General features: G+C 42.4%; 1 protein-coding gene across 1 annotated transcript in view; it reads right to left on the reverse strand.

Annotated features, from left to right (window-relative positions):
* Positions 1-640: 640 nt before the first annotated feature.
* The window catches only part of pdzrn3b (PDZ domain containing RING finger 3b), a 94,401-nt gene continuing 73,150 nt past the window's right edge, over positions 641-21,891 (reverse strand). Inside the window, 7 exon segments of the mRNA XM_038696736.1 lie at positions 641-3,035; positions 3,693-3,809; positions 4,052-4,153; positions 4,376-4,438; positions 4,622-4,720; positions 6,595-6,682; positions 9,730-9,983. Coding sequence (XP_038552664.1) covers positions 1,515-3,035; positions 3,693-3,809; positions 4,052-4,153; positions 4,376-4,438; positions 4,622-4,720; positions 6,595-6,682; positions 9,730-9,983 — 2,244 coding nt within the window. The 3' untranslated portion in view covers positions 641-1,514.

A 21,891-nucleotide genomic window follows, 5' to 3' on the forward strand; every position in this document is an offset into this window, starting at 1 on the left:
TTCAGGGTATAATTTAGAAAGTACAGGTTCGCTTTTGTAAGCACACACTTGCACATAGGAGATCAATTTTTAAAAGCTGATTATATTTTAAAAAGGCCCACACAACCATGTCGCGCCCACACAGGTGTTTCTTCTAATTTGCCTGATTAGACCTGTGTGACCTGGAGGCTGGTGTGGGTGTGTACAGACTCAGCTTGTAGTTAAAAAGAGAGCAGCTATTGGTTCATGGAGTTTGGTGATATCATTCCAGCAAAGCTACAAAAACATCTACCAGAGCTTAGAGAAGGTGGCTAGAATAAGTGACAGCATCTGTCCTTACGTGTGTGTAAAGGTATTAATTAATTACATTGCATGGTACAAATTAGGTTATTTGTAAATGACTGTGTTATTGTTAAAAACTAAACAAAACAAACCAAAACCTTGAAACATGGGACACTTCTATTGTATTACACTAACTGTACCGGTAAGGATGTAAAGGGAGCCTGACAGGCAGAAGAAGTTATCGGCTGTTTCACTTGGACGATGACACAACTGTGCCTTACTAGTTTCCATGTAAAAAAAAACACTTTCCCTTGTGTGGTTATAGTTTTGGTGATCCAACAACTCTTACAAATGACAAATTCCAACATTTGACAGCTCATCATATATAAAACAATAATTTATTATTTCTCTCATTTTACAAGACATCAAATTGTGTGGCTAACTAAGGATTTGTTAAGGTGTTACTCCGTTCAATACATGACACCCTAAGAAAGCAAAAGTGACTACGATGTGTGCTTTAACAAACACAGACATTTAAATTTCAATGTGAGAGACATCTTTCTCTAAAGATACGTACATACACAATGATATCACGGTGTGATGTTCTCTAAATTATGTGAGAGATGGTACATTGCTGGTGGTATTGACTTTGGGAAATCAGCATCATTAGAGAGAAATTAAAACTAAAAAAAGTGGATTTTTTACAAAAATTTTATTTTTTAATTTACAAAAGTCCTTTTGAAAAGGGTTACTTGTTCTACCTTGCAGGAAAATAGCATTGTTTCCATAAAAGCATTAAGTATGCATAACAGTAAAATACTGATAAAGGATTATAGTACGAACAAAATAATGTAAAATAGTGTAAATGCTGGCTGTTTATGTATGGCACACCGTCTTTACACACTTTCAAAACCTGAAAAAGTCAAATATTGTGTTTTTCTCGCCAAAATTATTCAAAAGAGCAAGCACAAAGGTAGAAAAGGTAATTAAAAGAAGTTAAAAAAAAAAAAATCCAAAATCATCCTCATAGCCCATTCATGTCAAGTCCAACCATCATTTGAAGGACCATCTCTTCACCGCCGTGGTGGAGAAAGTTCATCCAGGAAAGGCTTTCTTTATTTCCTATTTACAAAATGTTGCCACATTGAACGAGGCAGGAATCTCTACCCCAACTGGTAGTGTCCTATGTACAGTCCATCACACTCCAGGCTGTCCTCCTCTAGCTGGCCGGTCACCTGAACTCAGAGCAGGACTTAGACTGTGGTCACAGACAAGAGTGAGTTGTAAACCCTTGTGCCATCTGGTGACTTGGTACCGTGGGTCAGCAGTTCCTGGATGGTCATCCAGTTGTCAAATATTTTCTTATTCCTCTTTTTCATCATCTTTTTGTGGCTGAGTTCGATGATGTTGGGCTCCTTTTTGTCCTCTGGGCCGGCCTGCTCCTTCAGACAATCGGCTCGGCTCTGCTTCATGAACTCGCGACGCTGCCTCTGCTCTTTGGCGCGAACGGCATGCTGCTTCCTCTCCTCCTTGCTCCAGTAGCGGCCCATCTTCAGCTCACTTATGGCGTCATCATCCGTGGTCATACCGCTGCGCTCCTCGTGAATGCGCAGGGCACGCTCCCTCAGCAGCTTGTCCCGGACAGGCCGCTTGGTGATGTAGCGTGTGCCGTCGCTGCGGATCTTCACCTTCCACTCCATCTTCGGCCCCAGGTCGTTGGAGGTGATGGGGTCCCGGCACATGCTGACCAGACTCATCTGGCTCTGGGCATACTCCACGGCTGATTTCTGCTGGATCAGCTGCATGTAGCTCTGGTAGTGCTGGGCGTGGGCGGGGATGTGGGCGTGCTTGTAAGGTGAATGTGGCTGGGAAAAGCTCCGCCCGGACTTACTGGACTCTCCCAGCTTCCCCTCCTTGCTCTCCGCCTGCACGGTTCCATCTAGATCCTTGGTGGAGCCTCTGCTCCGGCTGGGGCCACAGGCTTCCTGGACAGGAGACAGGAGCGGTTTGAGCATCCTGCCAATGGAGCTGGTGGAGCCGGACGCCCCAGCCGGACCCTGATTCTCTGCTCCTCGACGGAGCGAGTTGTCTGGGGACAGCTCCAACGTGAGAGGGGTGCTGCGGCAGCTCTCGCCAGTGTTGTAGGCACTGGAGCTGTCTTTGTCTGACTTTTCTGGCAGCTCTGTGATGTCGGACAGCTCATGGCGCCGTGCATCGATGCTGGTATTGTAGTTGCGGAAGCCACTGTTGTGGAGCATCCAGGACTCGCGGCACTGCTCCCTCAGGAGCTGCATCTTGTGAGCACGGACTATATTCAGGCACTCCAGCTCGATGGTGCGCAGCTCCTCGTTAAGCAGCTCCAGCTCTTTGTCTACGCCCTCCTGGTCCTGACCTTCTGCCCCACCACCCTGGTAGTACAGACTCTGGGCTCCACTGTTCCTCATCTGGCACTTCAGCTCCAGGAGTTCTCTGAAGCGCTCGCACTCATCCGCCGGGATGCCCAGAAAGTCAGTGTCAGCGTAGTCTGCAGAGATGAATGACTCGCTGCTGAAGGGCAGGTCGGTGCTGCCGAGGGTGTCCTGGCTGTAGGTCAGCTTTCTGCAGCTGCCCAGCGTGTTGGAGGCCGTGGTCTGGTCGTCGCCGAGGTTCTCCTGCTCCGAGCTCTCGTCGTTCCGCGTACTCTCATCCGTGCGCCCAACCCCGCTGTCCTTCTCGTGGTGGTTGGACAGAAGTGTGGCTGTGTCTGTGGTGCCTCCGTCCTCCTCATGCTTCTTCTGTAGAGACAGACAACAGAATGACTCAGAAATAGTGCTACTCCCAAGGACAAAGCAAGGGCACTGATTGTGAGCAGAAATATTGCAGTCAACATAACTGAACATTTATATTGTGTAACTACACGGGATACTGTGGCGTAGAATTTTTTTTTTTTTTTGACAAATCATTGTAGCTGATGGATTCCTGCTGATTTTGTGAAAGTGTGTAAAACTTCAATTTTGCATTAAAAATCAGAAGCCCATTAATAAAGCAAAAAATAAATAAAAAATGAAATATTTAAGTATATAATGCTGTAAGGTTTTTATTTTAGTAGGGATTCTGTAGTTTTGTTAATTCCAATACTATGTAATATCACAAAGCACACATAATGTTTAACAGATGTCATTTATTTACTTTTATTACTATTAATAAAATGCTACTCATGAAACCTTTTAATTTAAAATGGACCTATAAAAGGGACTGAGCAAGTGGTTTCCATATGACGGTTTCCATTCAAAGAGAAACTCAGTTACTAAAACAATGGAACAGCTGTTCCCTCAGCAGAACTGGCTCGGCCAAAATAATCTATAGATGAACATATGTGTTAGTACAGATTGATTGTGCTACTCTGCCTCTTCACACTGTGTCTGTGTCTGTGTGTGTGTGTGTGTGCGTACCTGCTGCAGCATGCTGGCGGTGAACTGCATGGCCTGATGGTGCTGCTGCTCCAGCATGTCCATGTGGAGGTCATCCAGGAAGTCGTTCCTGTCATCATCCATCCAGCCCTCATCCAGCTGAGTCGCAGCGGTGGAAAAGAGACGCCTCATTAGACGCAAACATTCAGCTGCTAAGTCTTACTCAAATAATGGAGCCTCTACTATTGAAAGTCCTACTCGGTTTTGTTTGGAGGAACACAGAACTCACTTTGAAGGACACCATATTTTCTTCCAAATGTGACTATATGAGGTTTTAACATGAAATGCCTTGTTGTCATTAACCTTTACTGAGTTCACACCCATAATGACTTCCTAATTACCTGGATCTCTGGTCTGGCCACCAGCAGAGAGATATTCTGGTTCCCCTCACTGGTCAGCAGCGCAACAGCATCCTCTCGGTTCTGGATCTCAACACCATTGATCTGAAGGGACAGATTCAAATACCTTATTCAATAAAATAAATAAATAACTATTCGTACCCTTGAAATTTAAATGTAATTCTAACCACCACTTCTTAAAGTTCTTAGCAAAGGTAAAATATTTCTTTTTCAATATATATTCGTTCACAAGCAAGCACATAGGTCATAGAAAAATACATAGAATTAATAGTGAAGAGACATGTGCTGAGATTTCAGTGATCTTACCTGAATGATTTTGTCCCCTTCTCTAATTCTGCCATCCTTTGCAGCAATGCTGTTTGGATCAATCTAAAGAAAACAGAAGGAAAGAGTAAGAGATTAAGGTCACCACTCTGAGATCACACTTTCTGTTGTTTATATTCACATTTTTGGGGACATTTCTTCCATTTCTGAGTTGGAGTGAATGAACATCGTCACTGCTGGCAGCCAGCAGTTAGCATTTACTCACTGAGAGCTCCCTGCACCACATACCTCACTAATGTAAATCCCAGCTTCATCCTCGTCATCGGTCCTGTAACAGATCGTCAGGCCAAGCTTGTCTTGGATATTGGCTCGGTACAAATCCACTTCCTGGTGAGACATATGCACAAATTATTATTCCATTCATCTAAAATTATCAGTTGTTTTTTTTTAAGTTTGAGGAGAATATGGTTGTATATCGGTTTTTCTGGACAGACTGAATATATTGACTCCGAAATGGGATCCTGGAGCAACAGTGATTCATCAATCACTGTAATGAATCTTTCAGCTGGACCGTGGAAGCCATTGGCTTTCTTAGAGGCCCCCTGACAGAATGAGAGATGACGCAGTGGACAGCAGACGGGCAGAGTCTCGTTTTTCACTTGTCAACACCTGTAATCTCACAGATACAGATACAGATACGAGCAGTGCTGTTCTTTGAGGGCAGAGGTGAGGATTAACCCCCCAAAACTGTGTCGTGGTAAAATCATAAAGACTATCTTAAAGAAATGTTTGACATTTTAAGAAGTACATCGACTCCTTTTTTTCAGAAAATTCCATCGCCACCACCATACAAAGACTTGCGTGTAAAATTGAGGAAGGGGAACGTGCCGGAATATTTCTATGATTTGGTTGCACCAGCTATTTGTAAATCCTTGTTTCTGAGCAACTACTAACCAACTAACAAACTAGTGATTTACTTAATCAGTGTGGACCGTTTTAACTTAAGGAACGTCTTTGCTGTGAAAGACTATTAAAGACTGTTGCCAATGTAGCAACTTTCTCAATAGGTTTGATGACTTTTAAGTCAGACTGGCTGTTCTATCGGTGTGTGAATGTGTATTCCAATCACTGATCCCCCTTGTTTGTCCAGGAAACTCCTTTTGTTTTTGTTCTAAATGATTTAACGGGACTATTGAGGTATTTTCCCCAAAATACACAAAGTTTACAAGAGTGGGTTAATTCCAGGGTCTGGGTCCTGGATACGGTTGGTGCAACGGACGTCTGGAGTCACGGCTGGTTGCCTGGCAACTTTACTTTACAAGACACCAGGAAAGAAAGCAAATAAACCTTATTCTCAAATTGTATTAACTACTGTTACATCTGCTGACAACAAAATATTTCACAGAATTAGACAGAAAAACTAAGAGGGCAATCACAAAAACCCCCAACAAATCATATAACAATATAACCAATTTGCATTACTTTACCACTCATAGCCACCTAAACGGACATCCTATTATTTCTATTATATATGTTCTTGTGCAAATTGGAAACATTACAATGCATACTGAGTGACAAACCATGAGGTCCTGACGTCCTGATGCAAACAACATCAGTGGATCCTTTGTCCTTCGTAAGACAGACAGTCATTCTACACGGACACTGGGGTTAGTCAGTGTGTGTCTGCGGCGCATCTGCCATTAGCTGCCCCGAACTTTACCTTTCTGCTCTCAGCCTCATAGCTCCTCCCTCGATATTATTAATATCAAGCAGTAGGTGGCTGGAGTTTAATGGGAGGGGGTGTCAGGGACGGGCGGAGGTCACTGAAGGAGCACAACAGAGCCTTGATCATGGCCTCATCATGGCCTCATCCAGGCATTGTTAGCTTGCATCATCAGATTCATCACTGCAGACCTATTATCTGTCCCATCTAATTATTCACCAGGCCTCATCTCCACTGCGTAGGAGCCGAGGAAGACTTATTAGGCCTTGTCACTAATAAGTAATGATGTCACCGTTGTGCATCTGCTGGAACAAACCAGCAGCTCGATTCCTGTCTGGCCTACATCTCAACGTCTGTATATAGGGAGAGTGCCCCATCAATAACTGTGATGTACCAGGACTTGTGGTCGCTAGCAAGGCCATTGGACTGGAGACAGAGGCGACCTTGGGTCTGCTTATGTAGCAATAATGCACTGCTGTCTTGATGTAGATCTTCATTGAAAGGAGAGTGGAGAAGACGCAAGGGAGCTGATGTTTACCTCATATTCCAGCTCCTCACGCTCTATGTCCTGCTGTATGCCCTCCAGGAAGTCATTGGGGTCAAAGTATGCATGTCCTGGAGGATGCCTGAGAAAAGACAAAGAGTATAAGATAAACTAGAAAAGAGTGGAATGCAAATTAAACACACTCACATAAAAAAAAAGTCAATTACTAACACATTTGTCAATCTGGATTTAGTTTTGCCCTAGAGTATGAAAAATTAAATCAGAAGTAGAAAGGAAGTAATAAGAACTCAATGTAGAAATCACTCTCGAATCAGATATATTGAAGCTACACCCAGAGGCTAATCACAAATTAACACGCCATGTTATTAATTTGTCTCAGAAATCAATTAAAGAAATCTCATTTATTCATGAACGGGCAACTGCGGCTGCTGCCACAGAGTGTAAAATGTGGCCAGACTCCCTGAGCTCCAGGGCCTAACACACACTCACACATAGAGAGAGACAGACAAACAAAAGATGCAATTTGGTAATATGCAAATCCAACGAACTGAACCATCATTTTAATGCGGCTGTGTGCCCCGGAGGAGCTGTCATCTCCTAAAAGTGACAGGGACATTTTCCCTTCAAACCTCCGACACATCCGTGTGATCACAACAGTGTGGTCTGGAGAAGAAGATAAGGTGTCGCTCTCTTAATGAACTATTAAAGGGAAAGGTCTGATTGTGTCTGAGAGTGAAGTGACCTTTTTAACATTGCTGAGTTCTGCTTGAAGAATTTCTGTATAGTCCCTTTGAAAGTGGATTTTCTGGAAACACTCTTAATAATCCTTTTGTACCACAGCCATACTGCAACTAAGCAGTGGGTTTTAAAGTCAGTCTCATGTCAACCAGTTCTTATTAATCTTCTATTTACCTGGGTGGTATATAAAACGTGCAAAATCATTTTCTACCAAAAGTCAGCACACCTGGCACTGGGCGAGCAGACTAGACTAGATTTTGTGGGTGTAGATTGGATATATTTAGGCAAAATCACAATCAGTTCCACTTTGAAGGTTAGGGTTTCCTGTATCAAACCAATGTGAGGATGATACATTGTTTACATTTTCTAACTGATCCGGTTTGTGTTCACAAAGGCAAAACTGAAATGGTCCAGAAATTGTAAACAAAAGCCATGTGACGGAAATGTCATTCAGGGTAAAAATAACACTCCAAATTTCTACCTGGATTTCGTACAACATGTTGGTGTCAGAGGGTCACGCATATGGACGTCTCGTAAGACAGCAGGTATTAAATAATTTAATAATGCAGGGTTAGCATCACAGGTTATACCATGACTTGTTTGCATTTGACATACAAAGTGGGCCTCAATTGCAAACATGCAAAAAAAAACGTTGGCCCATGCAAATGACTAGTAAAGGCCTATTATAGAAGCAGCTTGTGTTTCCAGAATACATTTGTATCTCCTTGAATAATGCATATATATCCTACGACGGAGTATTAGGGCCACATTGAGGTGTAAAAAAAAAAAAAAAATTCTGAGATTATGAGAATAAAGTTGTATTTTTAAGCTACATGTTAGGGGAAATATCAGAAGAGCAGCCTGCCGCCTCCATGTGTTAAAATGAGGAACGTGGAGATGCTTGAGAAGTTATACTTCAGTATAGGTTTCACAAATAACGAGATACTCAATCTTTTGGCACATCAGCACCAAATTATCATAAGTATCAGGACTTTGAAAAGACTATGCAAGAAACTGTCTCTAGTCTGAAGAAAGAATCACACAGACTTGGAGGAAATTGCCTCTTTTGTGGAAGAGGAAATGTAGTGGTCGACTGCAAGGCTATCCTTGGTTATATCTGCGTGCCATTAAAAGGGGTTTTGTGGTTTCTCAGGAAACCTATACTGAAGTATAACTTAACAAGAATCTCCACATTCCTCATTTTAACGCACAGAGGCGGCAGGCTGCTCTTCTGACATTTCCCCACATTTCAACATGTAGCTTGAAAATACAACTTTATTCTCGTAATATTATGACTTTATTTTATTCTTTTATTTTATTACTAGTTTATTCTCATAATATCAATTTTTTTTCTCTCCTCAATGTGGCCCTAAATACTCCGTCGTAATATCCCTACATGCTACATACATAAAAATTCAATAAATCAAAAGACGCCAACCTTTCATCAATAATAAATATTACATTATTATAATTCGCCTATTATTATATTATATATTGTACATATTTGTTGTTATAGTATTTTTTATAGCGTATCTTTCATGTTTTGATTGTAATTTTCTTTTATCTGTTTTTATACTAAATATCAAGATCAAGCTAGCGTTTGCCCTTCTGTTCCACGGGAGGTTTCTGTCCTCCCTTAGCTCGCCTTCGGACACCTGTGTTACTGTTTAACAGGTGTATATATTTAATATATTAAATAGTACAGTAATAATGAATGAGAACTATTTTAAATGGACACACACAAATGTAGCTTCCTGTGATTGGTTCAAATGAGCCACTCCAGAGACCACTCGTTCGAGGCGGCCCGAGACCGGTTGTTTGGTCCACACCAGAGTTAGAGTCAGGCATTTACACCAACCCAAACAAACCGCGCCAAGGGGGTAAATGCTCTTGGGTTTGCTTCAACCAGACCAAGAAGCTCGGTGTGAACGCACCCTGAAAGCACCTGTTCCAGATAACAACTGTGTTGTCCCTGACCCATGAATTTAAACCAAAAACGTGCAAGGTGCTGCACTGGTGGGGGCTTTTTGCTTCAGATACAGATAAGACGATTAAACATGATCCAGTGCTGGTTTTAGTGATAGATCAATCAGTCAAAAAGGCTTATGAGACACCAAAACACTGTCTGCCCAGTTTACAGCTCTGACGTTATCACAGCAACATTCAGTCATTTTATCTTTCACTGCAATGATAGCGACGTAAACTGTAGAAAAACAGCCTTCATGGTACAAAGTAATTTATGTTATTTAATTTAATGTGGCCTTGTAGGCTGACACTGACAAGAGTCCAGCAACCCAGCTGGGTCAGATTTAGGCCATTGCAGAGAGTACATTTTGGCTACCTGGGCAATCAGGAATATGCTGAAAATGTTTTGCATACTTTAATCTTTAATTTTCTCTCTAGTTCTTCATAAACGGAGTTGGTACTTACTCCTCTGGAAGCAGATACTCCTCCAGCTCCGTCATGGGGGGTGAAGAGGGAGGCAGCTTTGTAAGGGCCATGATGTGCTGGAGGGTGATGTCGGTCTGGGTGCTGATGTCTGAGACCTGGGAGTCAGCTGCCGGGCTGACCAATTTGGGATGCGGTGTACGGCGCAGAACCTGGACCATGATGGGCTCCTTGGCGGTGCGGAAGGCCTCCACCGCTTGGTCGTGGGTGGCCTTGGAGAGGTCCTTGCCGTTGACCTGGAAGAAGATACAGATAGAAAGATGAACCATCATATGTTGTTAACCTTTTTTTTTTCCATTTGGTGTTATGATCTCTTAGACTGAAGATGATATTCATTATTCCAAACGGATGTAATCATTATCTCTCATGATTAAGGCCTCTCATGAAGCACTGTGCCCACACAAACTAAGCAACAATATTCTGTTTGAGAAATGACTCATTACCGCCTCAGCTTGTTTTACAGGGTCACAGCCAGACCAAGTAGAATAAGACCTTAATTAGGAAGAGTCTCTCTTTAATTAATCAAGGTCATTAGCAGAGGCTGCATGGAGGAGCCCTCATTTAGCTAAGTAATTTCTCAGCAGAGGATAAATTTGACCTCCTGTCAGAGACAGTGGAGCGGGTGCCGCGCGTTAACCTGAAAAGATTCATTTTAGCAAAAGGCTGCAGCGTGTCGCAGGGAAGAGGCTAATTAAGTTTGGTTGAGCAACTTAAGACCTCTGTATGCTGATGAAAGATGAGCGCAGACCCTCGAAAGTCCCTGCTCTTAAAAGACTGTGTTTACCAGATCCAATCAGACTTGAAATTAAATAAGACACTCTGAACACAGATCCATGCTGTCCAAAATGTCAGGCCGAGCACACAGATTAAACGCCATCAAGTTCACCTCAGCATCTACTGTGGCAACACAAAGAGGATATGTAAAACCCAGGACAAGCAGTAGTGTCCGCTGCAGCCGCCTGCATGCATTTTGCATCTTGGGTCATCACACTGGCCTTACACAGAGCTTCTGTTCCGCTTTCAATCACCACATCATACGGAATTTGTTGGTTTGTGATTCCTGGATGTGTTGAAAGCTTTGATAGGATCTCAGCCTGGGGCTCTTCTCATTTCACAGACGCTCCCTCCTCCTGAGTCTCCACAGCAGACACACACACACGCTCAGTTTTCTTAGAATGAAGCTACTTTCTAGCAGGAGTATGTAGTGTTGCAGTTCATTAGGCATGAAGGTGTCATAAATCTTTAGCATCCCTTCTCACTCCTCCTGACATCCAACCTACATGCAAGTCCATGTTTGAGAATTCATTTTCTGATAAAACATGTGGATGGTTGGTGCGCCTGCCTCTGGCTATGGCTGTCTCATTTGAATTCATGGCATAGGTTGCAGATTTATTTGGGGAGCTGCACATAAGGAGTAGCAGAAATATTAAATCGTCTCCAGGGAATGAATGCTGTGCATGTAAAAAACGTCTTTGACGCAGACAATGTAAAAGCTGAGTACATATTTCTTTAAAGTAGTACATACAGAAACCAAAGGCACTGGGGTTATGAAAGTGTGCTTAGAGGAAGGATGAAGAAGACAGGAAAAGGAGTGAACTTAATTCAGAAGTTAGAAGAGGCAATGTGCCCACTAATAACCAGAGCAGATTAATGCTAATCCTGAGCCAGCAGGATAATTGGATCATCTCAGCAGACTTAACCTTCTACTTCTTCTACATCAAAAATTAATAGCTCCTCTATTTGCAGTTTGCTCTGAATTATTAGACACTGAGAAAACCGAGCTATCGCATGCAGAAATCCTACTCAAAAAAGAGCCCCAAAAGAGCGACCTTGACATTTAAGACCACTGCCCTCTCATGCAAAGAAAAAAAATGAAAAACTGGCCTCGACTGTGGGCCGAAACACAATCAAAACAAGTAATGTCACATTAAGAAGGAAGCCATCTAAAATTCTTATTTGTTGCTGTTGTTGGTATCAGTAATAAGCCCTCCTATTCTCACACAGGACCGCACATCCTCAACCATCTTTGTTTCCCACAGCGAGCCACGATGTTGTACATCAGCTGAGGAATACAAGCGCCTTTGTGCTTTCTTCTCTCTGCATGCAAGCTCCAGTAGACAAACCTGGTTGCCAGGAATCCCAGGCCTACTTGAAGGCAGTGAACCAGAGACAAAGCCTTTAGCCCCCGTCTTGTTGGGCCCGGAGCATTCTGCCTCAGTGCTCTCAATGGGGGGAGTCCCCTCCCAGCTGTGGAGGGGGTCCCACGACCTCCATTCACCATGCTCACCTCTGACACAGAGCAGCCCTTTGCAGCACACTGGGAAAAAACACACAACACTCCCCTGACACAATACACAATGCTTCACCACCGCTGGGCTCCCCAACTATGCCATGTTCAGCCTGTGCCTTCACACAGCCGCAGTTCAGCTGGTTGTGAGGAACAGAAAACTCAATTTATATCAAGTTGATGCAGTAATGAGCCAAAGAAACCAGACTTTAACAGTTGTAAAACCCCCTTAACTGTAATCTAAAGCTAGATTTGCCTTTACAAATACCAGACACATGAGCTGTTGTTCATGTTGACACAATGCAACGATGACTGACACTCAGAAATTACTGTGTCAATCTCTGGTGCATCCTCCGAGAGGGGTCTCTGTTAAATCCATTTTAATGACAAGAGGGCTGCTAGGCCCTACTTAAAGGAATACTAATTAGGTCTAAATCACACATCTGCTGTGTCTGGATCTGGTGAGGAATTTACACAGCTGTGACTTTGTTGTTCACAGCCTATTTTCTTTAATTAAAATATCACATTTGACCTCTAAAGAAACAGTGGAATCGGGTACCAGTATCCTCGCACAGGATTGCCAATTCAGGATTTCAGTTTTCCTCATGTAATAGCTATGCCAGTCTTCAGCCTTCTGGGTAATAATTAGGGGCAGCAGGGGTGAGCTGTGCCGCGAGCTCCGGCGCGGTATCTTCCATGGAACGCAAATCGAGCTAGATTGAGATGTTGATGTGGGAATCTATGAGTGCCTGTTCAGTGATTGCAAACCTGCTGCCAAATAAGTTTATCTGCCAGGCGGCGAGCTCCCTCTCTTTCATTATTATCTTTGTATTATGGTAGATGGGATGAAGCTGCCTCAGGTTTTCATTTATTCTTTATTTAATTTGGCCTCATTGAAATTGAACCTTCTTATTCAGTTAATATAAAATTGAACTGACAGTTCGCCAAGCGCTTCCCCCCTTATCTACTGTTGCTATGCCTGTCAAGCTTTCTGTAATACATCACCCATATGCAGTTTACAATGACAACGGAGGCAGGGTTACCTCTCAAAATTCCTAGTGTATTTCTGAAAGGTAGACAAAAGCAAGCTACTAGCCAACCACTTTTGATATTTCCACCTAAGTTGGCAACTGTCACTGACGTTATCAGCGGCAGCTAGCTAGCTAGCTAGCTAGCTAACTGAGGTAGTGTTGCCTCCATAAGCTGACAGCTCCATGTTTTAAAAACTGTAAAAGTGGTCTTAAATATACACTTGATGGCTACATGTCCAACACTGTTGTGCAGCTGTGCGCCTAGGATGACAGAGAGTGAGGGAGTGTGTGTTTGAATAGGTTAAAGAGAGGCAAAGTGTAAAGTGCATTGTCTGTCAAGGTAGAAAAGCGCTGTATACAGTAAATGCAGCACATTTACCATTTACATGCACATTTGGGTTTCTCCTGCTGGCCTTAGCGAAGGTGTTCTGCTTGCTGTCTGTAGACTTTACATTGTGATGATGTCACAACTATAAAAGCTCACCAGTCTCTGGAAAAGTTTTACAAATATAGAGAACCTAAGTCACTCGCATCCGCTTCCGGCCCATGGGACCTTATTTCGGAAAAAATATGCACGCTAGTCATGGGCAAGAGACAACTTATTTTTTGATCCTGTTTGAACTGTGTCCTGAATTACACATAATTTCTTTTCGGAAGTAAGGTCCCATGTTGGTCCACTGGAATGGGAGGGACTTAGGCTCTCTCTAAAACCTCCACGGCTTAAAAATTCATTAAAGTTAAGCCAACAGCCAATTATAATTATATAATTCTAAATAAATAATTATGTTAACACACAAAAAAACAGGAACATTAAAAGTGAAAAATATTTGCTTAAAGATTAATTGACAGTGACAAAGCTCCCATCAAAAAAGCCATTGTGGCAGTAACACAAGCCCATGTTCTAATCATTATCATACAGAAAAGCCTTTGCAGGATATTAAGTCAATTCGCTGACTGTCTTGTGTAACATTAGTCTTTGATACGGCCATTCAGTCACCACGTAATCCTTTAATAAAGAGGAGAAGAACATCATTAAAGAGACAGTGTTTCTGTTCCTTGGGGAAAAGCAGTGAGGTGAACAGAGTGGAAACTCTGCCAGGCAAACGGTGCCTTTCAGGGCCGGGCTGAAGAAACCTTGGGAACTTCACTTTATATACAAGCATTTTAAAGAGCCTTGAGAGCCGGGGCGCTCGCCTCCTCTTTCTGGTCGGATACACTTCTTAGACGAATTCTTCAAAGTCTGTATTTCGGAACAGAGAGGAGCTGACGTGATAGAGAGCATGAAGACTTGAAGGCTTATTTCCGGGGGGCCTATATAACTTTTGAGTGGCAGTTTGAATGTGGGTCATTCTACTTGAAAAACACAGTTAATCCCTCTTTTATTTCACTTCTAACCATTTTCATAAGAAAGAAAAAAAATTCAAGGACCAGACAATGATTTTTCAATATGTGTGTGTGGATGCGCACACTTGAAATCTGAACATATCCTTCTTTTAACTGACCTGACCGAAAACTGGTGAGGTTTAAAAACACAGCAGTCTTTATTTCCCGCAGTGTGTGAGCTTACTGAGCGTTATACAACAAACAGCTAAAACCGTAATGCTGACTAAAAGAGACACAACTGTTTACTTTCACCCAATCTGATTTAAGCATGGAACACTGTTATCCACCGTTGATCAATCCCAGATCACGTACAGTATGCTTTCTGCTTCTTCTCTCTGGTCTAATGAGCCTAATTGATGGTGGGAAGTGAGTCTCAGGAGGTGCCGAGCTATACTTAACTTGGAGTACCTTTTGTATGACTTTTATTTGGGTATTTTAACTGAAAATGAAGATGCAACATGAGAGGAGAGCTGCATATTAGGTTAGAAAGATACAGTGATGTCGACAAAACACATAACATCTGCCAATAAACACCATTAGTAATGAGCTATAATCTTGTGGCCCCACTTGTAGAGACTCAAACAATAAAATATGCTATGTGCAGCATTTTAACACCAGTAACTCAGTCGTCAGTGTAAGTGACCACAAATAAAACATTCAACTGCTGAAAAAGTTTCAGCCTCCTCTAGAGGTTACCAAGCTCTCAAAAAACTGATAACTTGTAGCATCTTAAGGCCACCTCACAGAGGAGGCTGGGGAAGATTGCCTGACCAGAGTGCAGCTACAGTACACTTTTGCCTGCCTCTTGGTAAAGATTTTAGAACAGGCATATAAGTAATATCAGCAATGCAGGGTTGTGTCATGCTTCATTAACACTGTTATCTTACTCCCTTACAACCCACACAGACACACACAATGAACATGCACACCTCTTCCCCTCGAGGGCTCACAGCACAGTGAGCTCTATGCTGGGGCCAAGTCTGTTTGTTGTCAGCAAAGTCAAGTTTGCAGAGCTGCACAGAGATACACTCCACTGGAAGAAGGGGAAACAGAGGGAGCAGACATGGGACACGCATCATTCACACACACAAAAAAATACCCAAATATGATAAAGCAATAATAAGCGTCCAGGATGTCTAATCTCCACAGACGGATCACAGCTCCTTGGCACCCTCTAAATCACACTGTTAGTGATACAAGATGCCAGACTCACTATCAGAGGAGGAGCTCCTGGGCAACACATTGCTGGCAGAGGCTCCATTTTACAGCCTGACAATGAGAATAATCATCAGTGACTCAAATAACAACAGAAAAAAAACTAATAGACCTCATGGGCCACTCATGTTTTTATTCATTATGGGTGTACACACACAAACTAAGTACTGTACATAGATGCATGTACACTAATTGTATCATCAGCAAACTCTTAATTGTGTACCTACTGTGGCAATCAGGCTAATGTTCTGCTGCTCTCATAAAACAAAACTTATTGATGTAAATTATTAAGAGCACTGTATTAAAAAAAATGATTTTAGTTAATTATTTAAATATTTGAGAAAAGAATCTGACAGATTATTCAAGTCAAGGTCACTTACATGGTATATGTAACATATATCTATATGTATATCTATATATCTATATCTATATCTATATATATCTATCTATATATATAGTAACGTAACTAGTTACTTTTATCACCCAGTAATAAGTAAAGTAATAATATTACTTTTTTAAGGAGTAATAAGAAACTATTTCTGAGTAACACTGGTCACAACTGTCTGGACTCACAGCGCTACAGCTGGTTCTTGGATTACCATCAGTACATACGCCGGTATCACATCAGCTGGGTGGAGTTGATTAGCTTTGCAAGTCTACGTTATCAGTTAAACATTTGTTTTTCACTGCTTCAGAAAGTTTATGTGTGGCTTGACAGCATGTGAAAAATGTCAATTGCATGAGTGTCGCAGATCTCTTCACACCCCTACTGTATACAAAATAAAGACATCTTGTTGTAAGAATTGTATGGCTCCCCTACATGCTGAGAACATTTTACAGTTTATCTCTCCTGAAAAGCTAACATTCCTATATGCTGCATCAATGTCACATGTTAATGTGCTCTCAAAGCTCATTCATAGTTTGGTTTGCACAATCACTGCTGGCTTTCTCACTTCTGTCCTGCTGTATTGTCTGGATGTTGTATATTTCTGTTGCTGCGACCCCTCTTTGTCATGTACTCTGGACTGACAGTAAGTACACAGGCTCCTGTGAGTACTCCCCTGTGGCAGCCGGCCACCTGCTCCAGTGTTTAACAGATGTGACGGCACACCAGGGCTGATCTTAGCCGTTATTAAAAACACACAGTGTCAGGCTCCAGTGGCTGCACTCGGAGCTGGTGATCCCTGCTTTGTCTCTGTACGCCGTCTGTGTCAAGCCTCATTACAGGAGCTGGGACCGAACTGGCCAAGCTGCATCTTTGCTAGTTCCCCTTTTCTTGTAACTGCTTTGATGACGGGGATTTCTGACAGTGGGGTGGGGAGAGGTTTGAAGGGATGAGGGGCTGTCTTGTACAAATATTTCCATCTTATTTTTCTGTCTGTCTGGTCCAGAAGATTTCATACGGAGACCATCTGGCACTATGGCTGCTCGAGCTGAGCATGACATCTTTGCAGCCTTCAATCAGAAATATTGCTAATTAGGCAGCGGCACTTGGAAAGCTTCAGATAGGAAATGTTCCAGCAGGCTCATTTGTAAACTTCTATTGCTCAGCAGATCAATCGTTTTTTTTTTTTTTTTTTGTTTCAGATGCTGTTCCTCTGCAGGGAACAGAGAGAGAAACATCAACAGAGACAAGCAGATTCAGAGAGACCTAAGAGCTTAGCGGATAAACAATAGTCCAGATCAGTTCAGCATGGACCAGAGCCTCAATAGCCAGCTTGTGCTAAGGCTCTAATTAAGCTCTGGGTCTTGTAAGAGCCGCAGCACGGTGCCACAGCCATTACAGAGTGCTTCTGGAGAGATTTAGAGCCCTAGGACTGTCAAACAGAGTTTCCAAGACCTCTACCTTGAAGTCCCTGACAAAAGCAGCTGAGCTTACATCTCCACATGGTGCTTACCTTTAGCTTTGAAGAGAGGACTGAGGGGTTCACTGCTGTCAGAAGGGTCAAGTTTAAAAGGGTGCACTGATCTCGGCACAGCTTAGGCCTTTAATGATCATAACGAAAAGGGAAAACACTAACTAACAAGGCCTTGATGTTTCATCTCAAGGATGGTTTCACTGACAGTGCTGTAAACAACAGTTTGCATAAGTGGAGTTCCTACAATCAAATACTGTATGCAGATACCAAAGTTCTTAATTAATTCTATCCAAATAGACAAAGTTACCAAGTCAAGTGAGCATTTCTAATCCTGCCAGGATTGTTAAAATGCCTTCAGGTAAATAATGATGTACCGTCCGTTGACTTTTATAAAACAGTGTAAAAGCATTTTTTTATGCTTTCAACATGGGAGCTGGAGCTAAGGTGTTAAATGAACAGGAAAGATTTCAAGTGTTCTTGGATTATTGAGTCCACAGAGAGATGACGGGGAGAGCAGACTGGGCACAGTGCCAGGCTCGCTGATCACGAGGATCTGCCTGTATTATCAGAAAGGAGAAATAAGACCTCCCAGAATCCCCTCAGAGGTACAAGCTAGGGATTGCTCACACAGATTTCATTCACTCCATGGGAAGGGCACGGCACCACAAACATGGTTAATACAATTAATGCAAAGAATAGGTTTATGTGTGAGTCCTGTGGCCATGACCAGAGAAAGCATCAAAATATATTCTCGTAAATACTGAGGCATCATCACTGCCTGATGACAGAGCTGTCGTCAGAGCAAGACTCAAGTCCTTGAGGGTAAGTCTAAGCTAAGTCTCAAGCCTTAGCAAATATAAAAACTGCAAGCCTTTATTACAACATCCCAGCACTGGGCTGAGTTGACGTGGTTTGCGTTCACAGATTGGATCAAGCGCTTCAATGCAGTTCTTGTACCACAACTACAAAAGTTTTAATAACCTGCAGCCCTCAAATACATTTGTTGATTGGAGGCATGACTCGTCGGGTAATATGAGCCTGAACTTGGCCATCATTAACCAGCCAGGCTGTGGGTTATGAACGCACCTTCTAGTGGGACACATGTAATGATTAAACACAGAAAGTGTGTCAGAGGGCTGGGCTAGTTGCCTCTGCTTTGATATGCGTTGTCTTGAACTGGTTTTTGTGGTGTAATTGGAGAATGGCCATGGAAAATTCATAATTTCTCATTATTCTGGGAAAATAGACAAAGATATTATTGTAATTTATTCACTCTTTGAATGGAAATAATTACATACAAGATGTGACTTTGGAACTTTACTGGGTCAAAACGGATCAACATTTCACTTTAAAGTCTCAAGTAAGTCAAATATTACAGCATCAACTTTAGCCTGACTCAAATCTAAGTCTACACTATACAGGACCAACCAAAAATAGAGACATCCAAACAAGAGCTCTCTCCACCCGACTGAGAAACACCAACCTTTATACCTTTCAATTTTTTGGTTTCTCACATCTAAGGATAAATGAAGAAACACTGAAGGTCAAACGTTTGGTTGAATGATGCCTTGCTTTTAGAAATTTTACTTTAGAAATTTTGCTTCCAGCTTCTCATTTGGGAGGTTTTGCGGCTTTTCTCTGTTTTATGTGACTATAAACTGAATATCTTTGAGTTTTGGACTATTGGTAAGACAAAAGAGGACATTTAAAGACGTCACACACACTATTTTCTGACTTTTCATAGACTAAACGATTTATCTGTTAAGCAAGAAAATAACAGATTAATCAATAATGGAAATAATCCTTAATTGCAGCCCTGAAGAAAAGGAGTTTCAAGGCTTCCACCTTTAAAAGACCTTTTCCATGCTCGGAAAAAAAAGTGTCCCAGCCTAGACGTGGGTGGAATGACAAATTCCTTCCATGTCTCTTCCAAGAGCCTTTCTATTATTAACCTTTTAAAATACAACATATACATTCACAGTGCACCGGGACCCATCTGTGTTATCTCTGCTGTCATGTGGGGCAGTTGATTGGCTTGTCTGAGGGAAGCAAGTGACAAATGGCTTGTCATGTTTAACCCAGTGTACAGACTTTCTCTACAGGGCCTTAAACGGAGTAACTGACAAAAGTAAAGACTGTTGTGAGACAAACAGAAGTAAGTGAACGGCCTGCCAATCCGGCATAATTGACAGGCAAGATGACGCTGAAGACAAAGCAGAACAAAAGAAGTGACAGCCCTCTTCGATACTCTACGTTTTTGGAGTGGTGGGCTTTCTGACCCCAATATTAGCACACATAATCCATTTATTATGCCACTGCCTAACACCCTTCTTTTCTTTGAGACACGCCAAAAGCTTTTAGTCTTTTTTCTCCATGAGCAGACCTGATCAAAGCGGAACTGTTTGCAGGCACACTGTCAGACTCCCCGTGTTATCTTCCCCTGATGGGAGGGAGCTGTTTTTTAGGGGAGAATAATGAGCGAGATCCACAAAGAGCTGGATCATTACGTTCATTTAGACCAGCCACTAGCCACCCGGCACCCTGTGCAGTAAATCGAGATGTAATTTGGTGTGATAGGAGGATAACACATTTTGGATGAAAAGAGGGAGAAACCCATTCCCCAAAAATCTGATTTGAGGGTGTTAACAGAAACCGGAGTCTATTTATCAAAGTCGTACGATGTCTGTCGTCAGATGGGCCGCTGTTTCACATGGACTGGTGCTAGAATCCGAACACTCACAAATGAATAAACCAGCCCTCTCAGTGCCTTGTCTCAATTTAAGTTGACACCGAAGCAAAGCCTGCAAAGAACAGAGAATGGCAACATGCTGTTGGTTTTGTTCTGGGGAACTACATGCCAGTCACAGAGCAAAGGATATGCTCACGCTTTCTGTTCTGAAGGAATACATAATAATTCAGTCAGCTAAGTTTCATTCGGACTTCAGTATGAAACCACAATAAATGATGTTGAGAACAGAGCTGGAGAAGCTGGGTGCATACTGAGGGCAGAGAAGATTCAGACAGAAATGTGGAAGATGGTTCATTGCTTTGAAATGCTGAACAGCGTCAGGGGAAATTGGCTAAAGCAAAAATTACATTTGATCATTTTCATTTACTTTTCATTCATCATTTACTTATCTTTTCCAAATAAATACAACATGCAAATTCAAATATCCTAAACTTCCAGGATTGGGGCAACTATGATTATTTTTATTAGCGATATATCTGTCAATTTGTTTTCCAATTATAAAACAGTATCAATGCCATCACAATCTCCCCAAGGTCTGTGTGAGGTCCTGAGATTTGTTTTGTCTAACTAAAAGTCCAAAATCCAAAGATATTCAATTAGGTACAAAAAGATATAAAACAAAGAAAAGTAGTAATTCTTCACATTTGAGGAGCTGGATGCAGACATTTTGGGGAAGTTTCTCTTTGACAAATGTTGATTAACTTTTAGTTGCTCAACAAATCAATTAATTGTTTCACCACTAATCAGGATTATACCCAAGTACTGTTTAAAAGATACTTCAAAAAAGAATGATAAAACCTGTCCTGTTATCTCTCTGTGTTAATGGTGCATCTATAACACGCCTGCTTTACTTTCTTGGGTGGAAAAAAAATGTGCAAAACAAGCACCGAAGTGTTAAATATAAACTTTAGTGAAAGTCAAACAGGGGTTAAAGCTGGAAAAGCACAGAGTCAGCATTCAGTTGACAATGAGGAGGTGGGCAGTGATCGGCACACACTAGCAGACACATTGAGAGAGCTGTCACCTCTTCATCACCCCCTCCTTTAAGCACAGCGCGCCACCTCCCGCTGACCCCTGCGGCCAGAGTTCAGGCTGCTCAGCTGCAGGAGCTCTAGCCGGCAACAACTCCACTCCACTCCACTCTACTCTACTCCCACTCAGGCAGTGACCCCAGGGACATAAGTGCAGCAAAGTCAGAAAACACACTAAAATACTAAAGTGACCGCGGCTGTTGCAACAAAAAAAAAAAAAAAAAAAGAGAGAGAGAAAAAAGGACAATATAACAGCCACAAGAGAGTCTCAAAAACTCTTCCTGAGGCTTGGTCACAGTACCTGGCAGACTTCATAGAGTAGTTTATATTGCTCCTCAGGCTTCTGCAGGGTACAGAGGCTGCATCCCATGGTGGAGGAGATCACACCATCCAGGCTCTCCCTCCAGCCACTCAGACAAGCTGAGAGTGGAAGCAGATATCTTCCCCTCTCTGAACGTGACTCCCTCTGTCCACTCTGTCTTTTTTCCACAGCCACACAACGACTTTGGCTGACTGGTCTGACTTCCCCCCCAAGCTTGTGGCTGTATCTCTCCGCTCAGCCTCGTCTCTCTCGCACACCCCCTCCTCG

Source organism: Micropterus salmoides, unplaced genomic scaffold (genome assembly GCF_014851395.1).
Source record: "Micropterus salmoides isolate LMB-PRFRI ecotype aquatic unplaced genomic scaffold, ASM1485139v1 Ms_hic_scaffold_4, whole genome shotgun sequence".
NCBI lineage: Eukaryota > Metazoa > Chordata > Actinopteri > Centrarchiformes > Centrarchidae > Micropterus > Micropterus salmoides.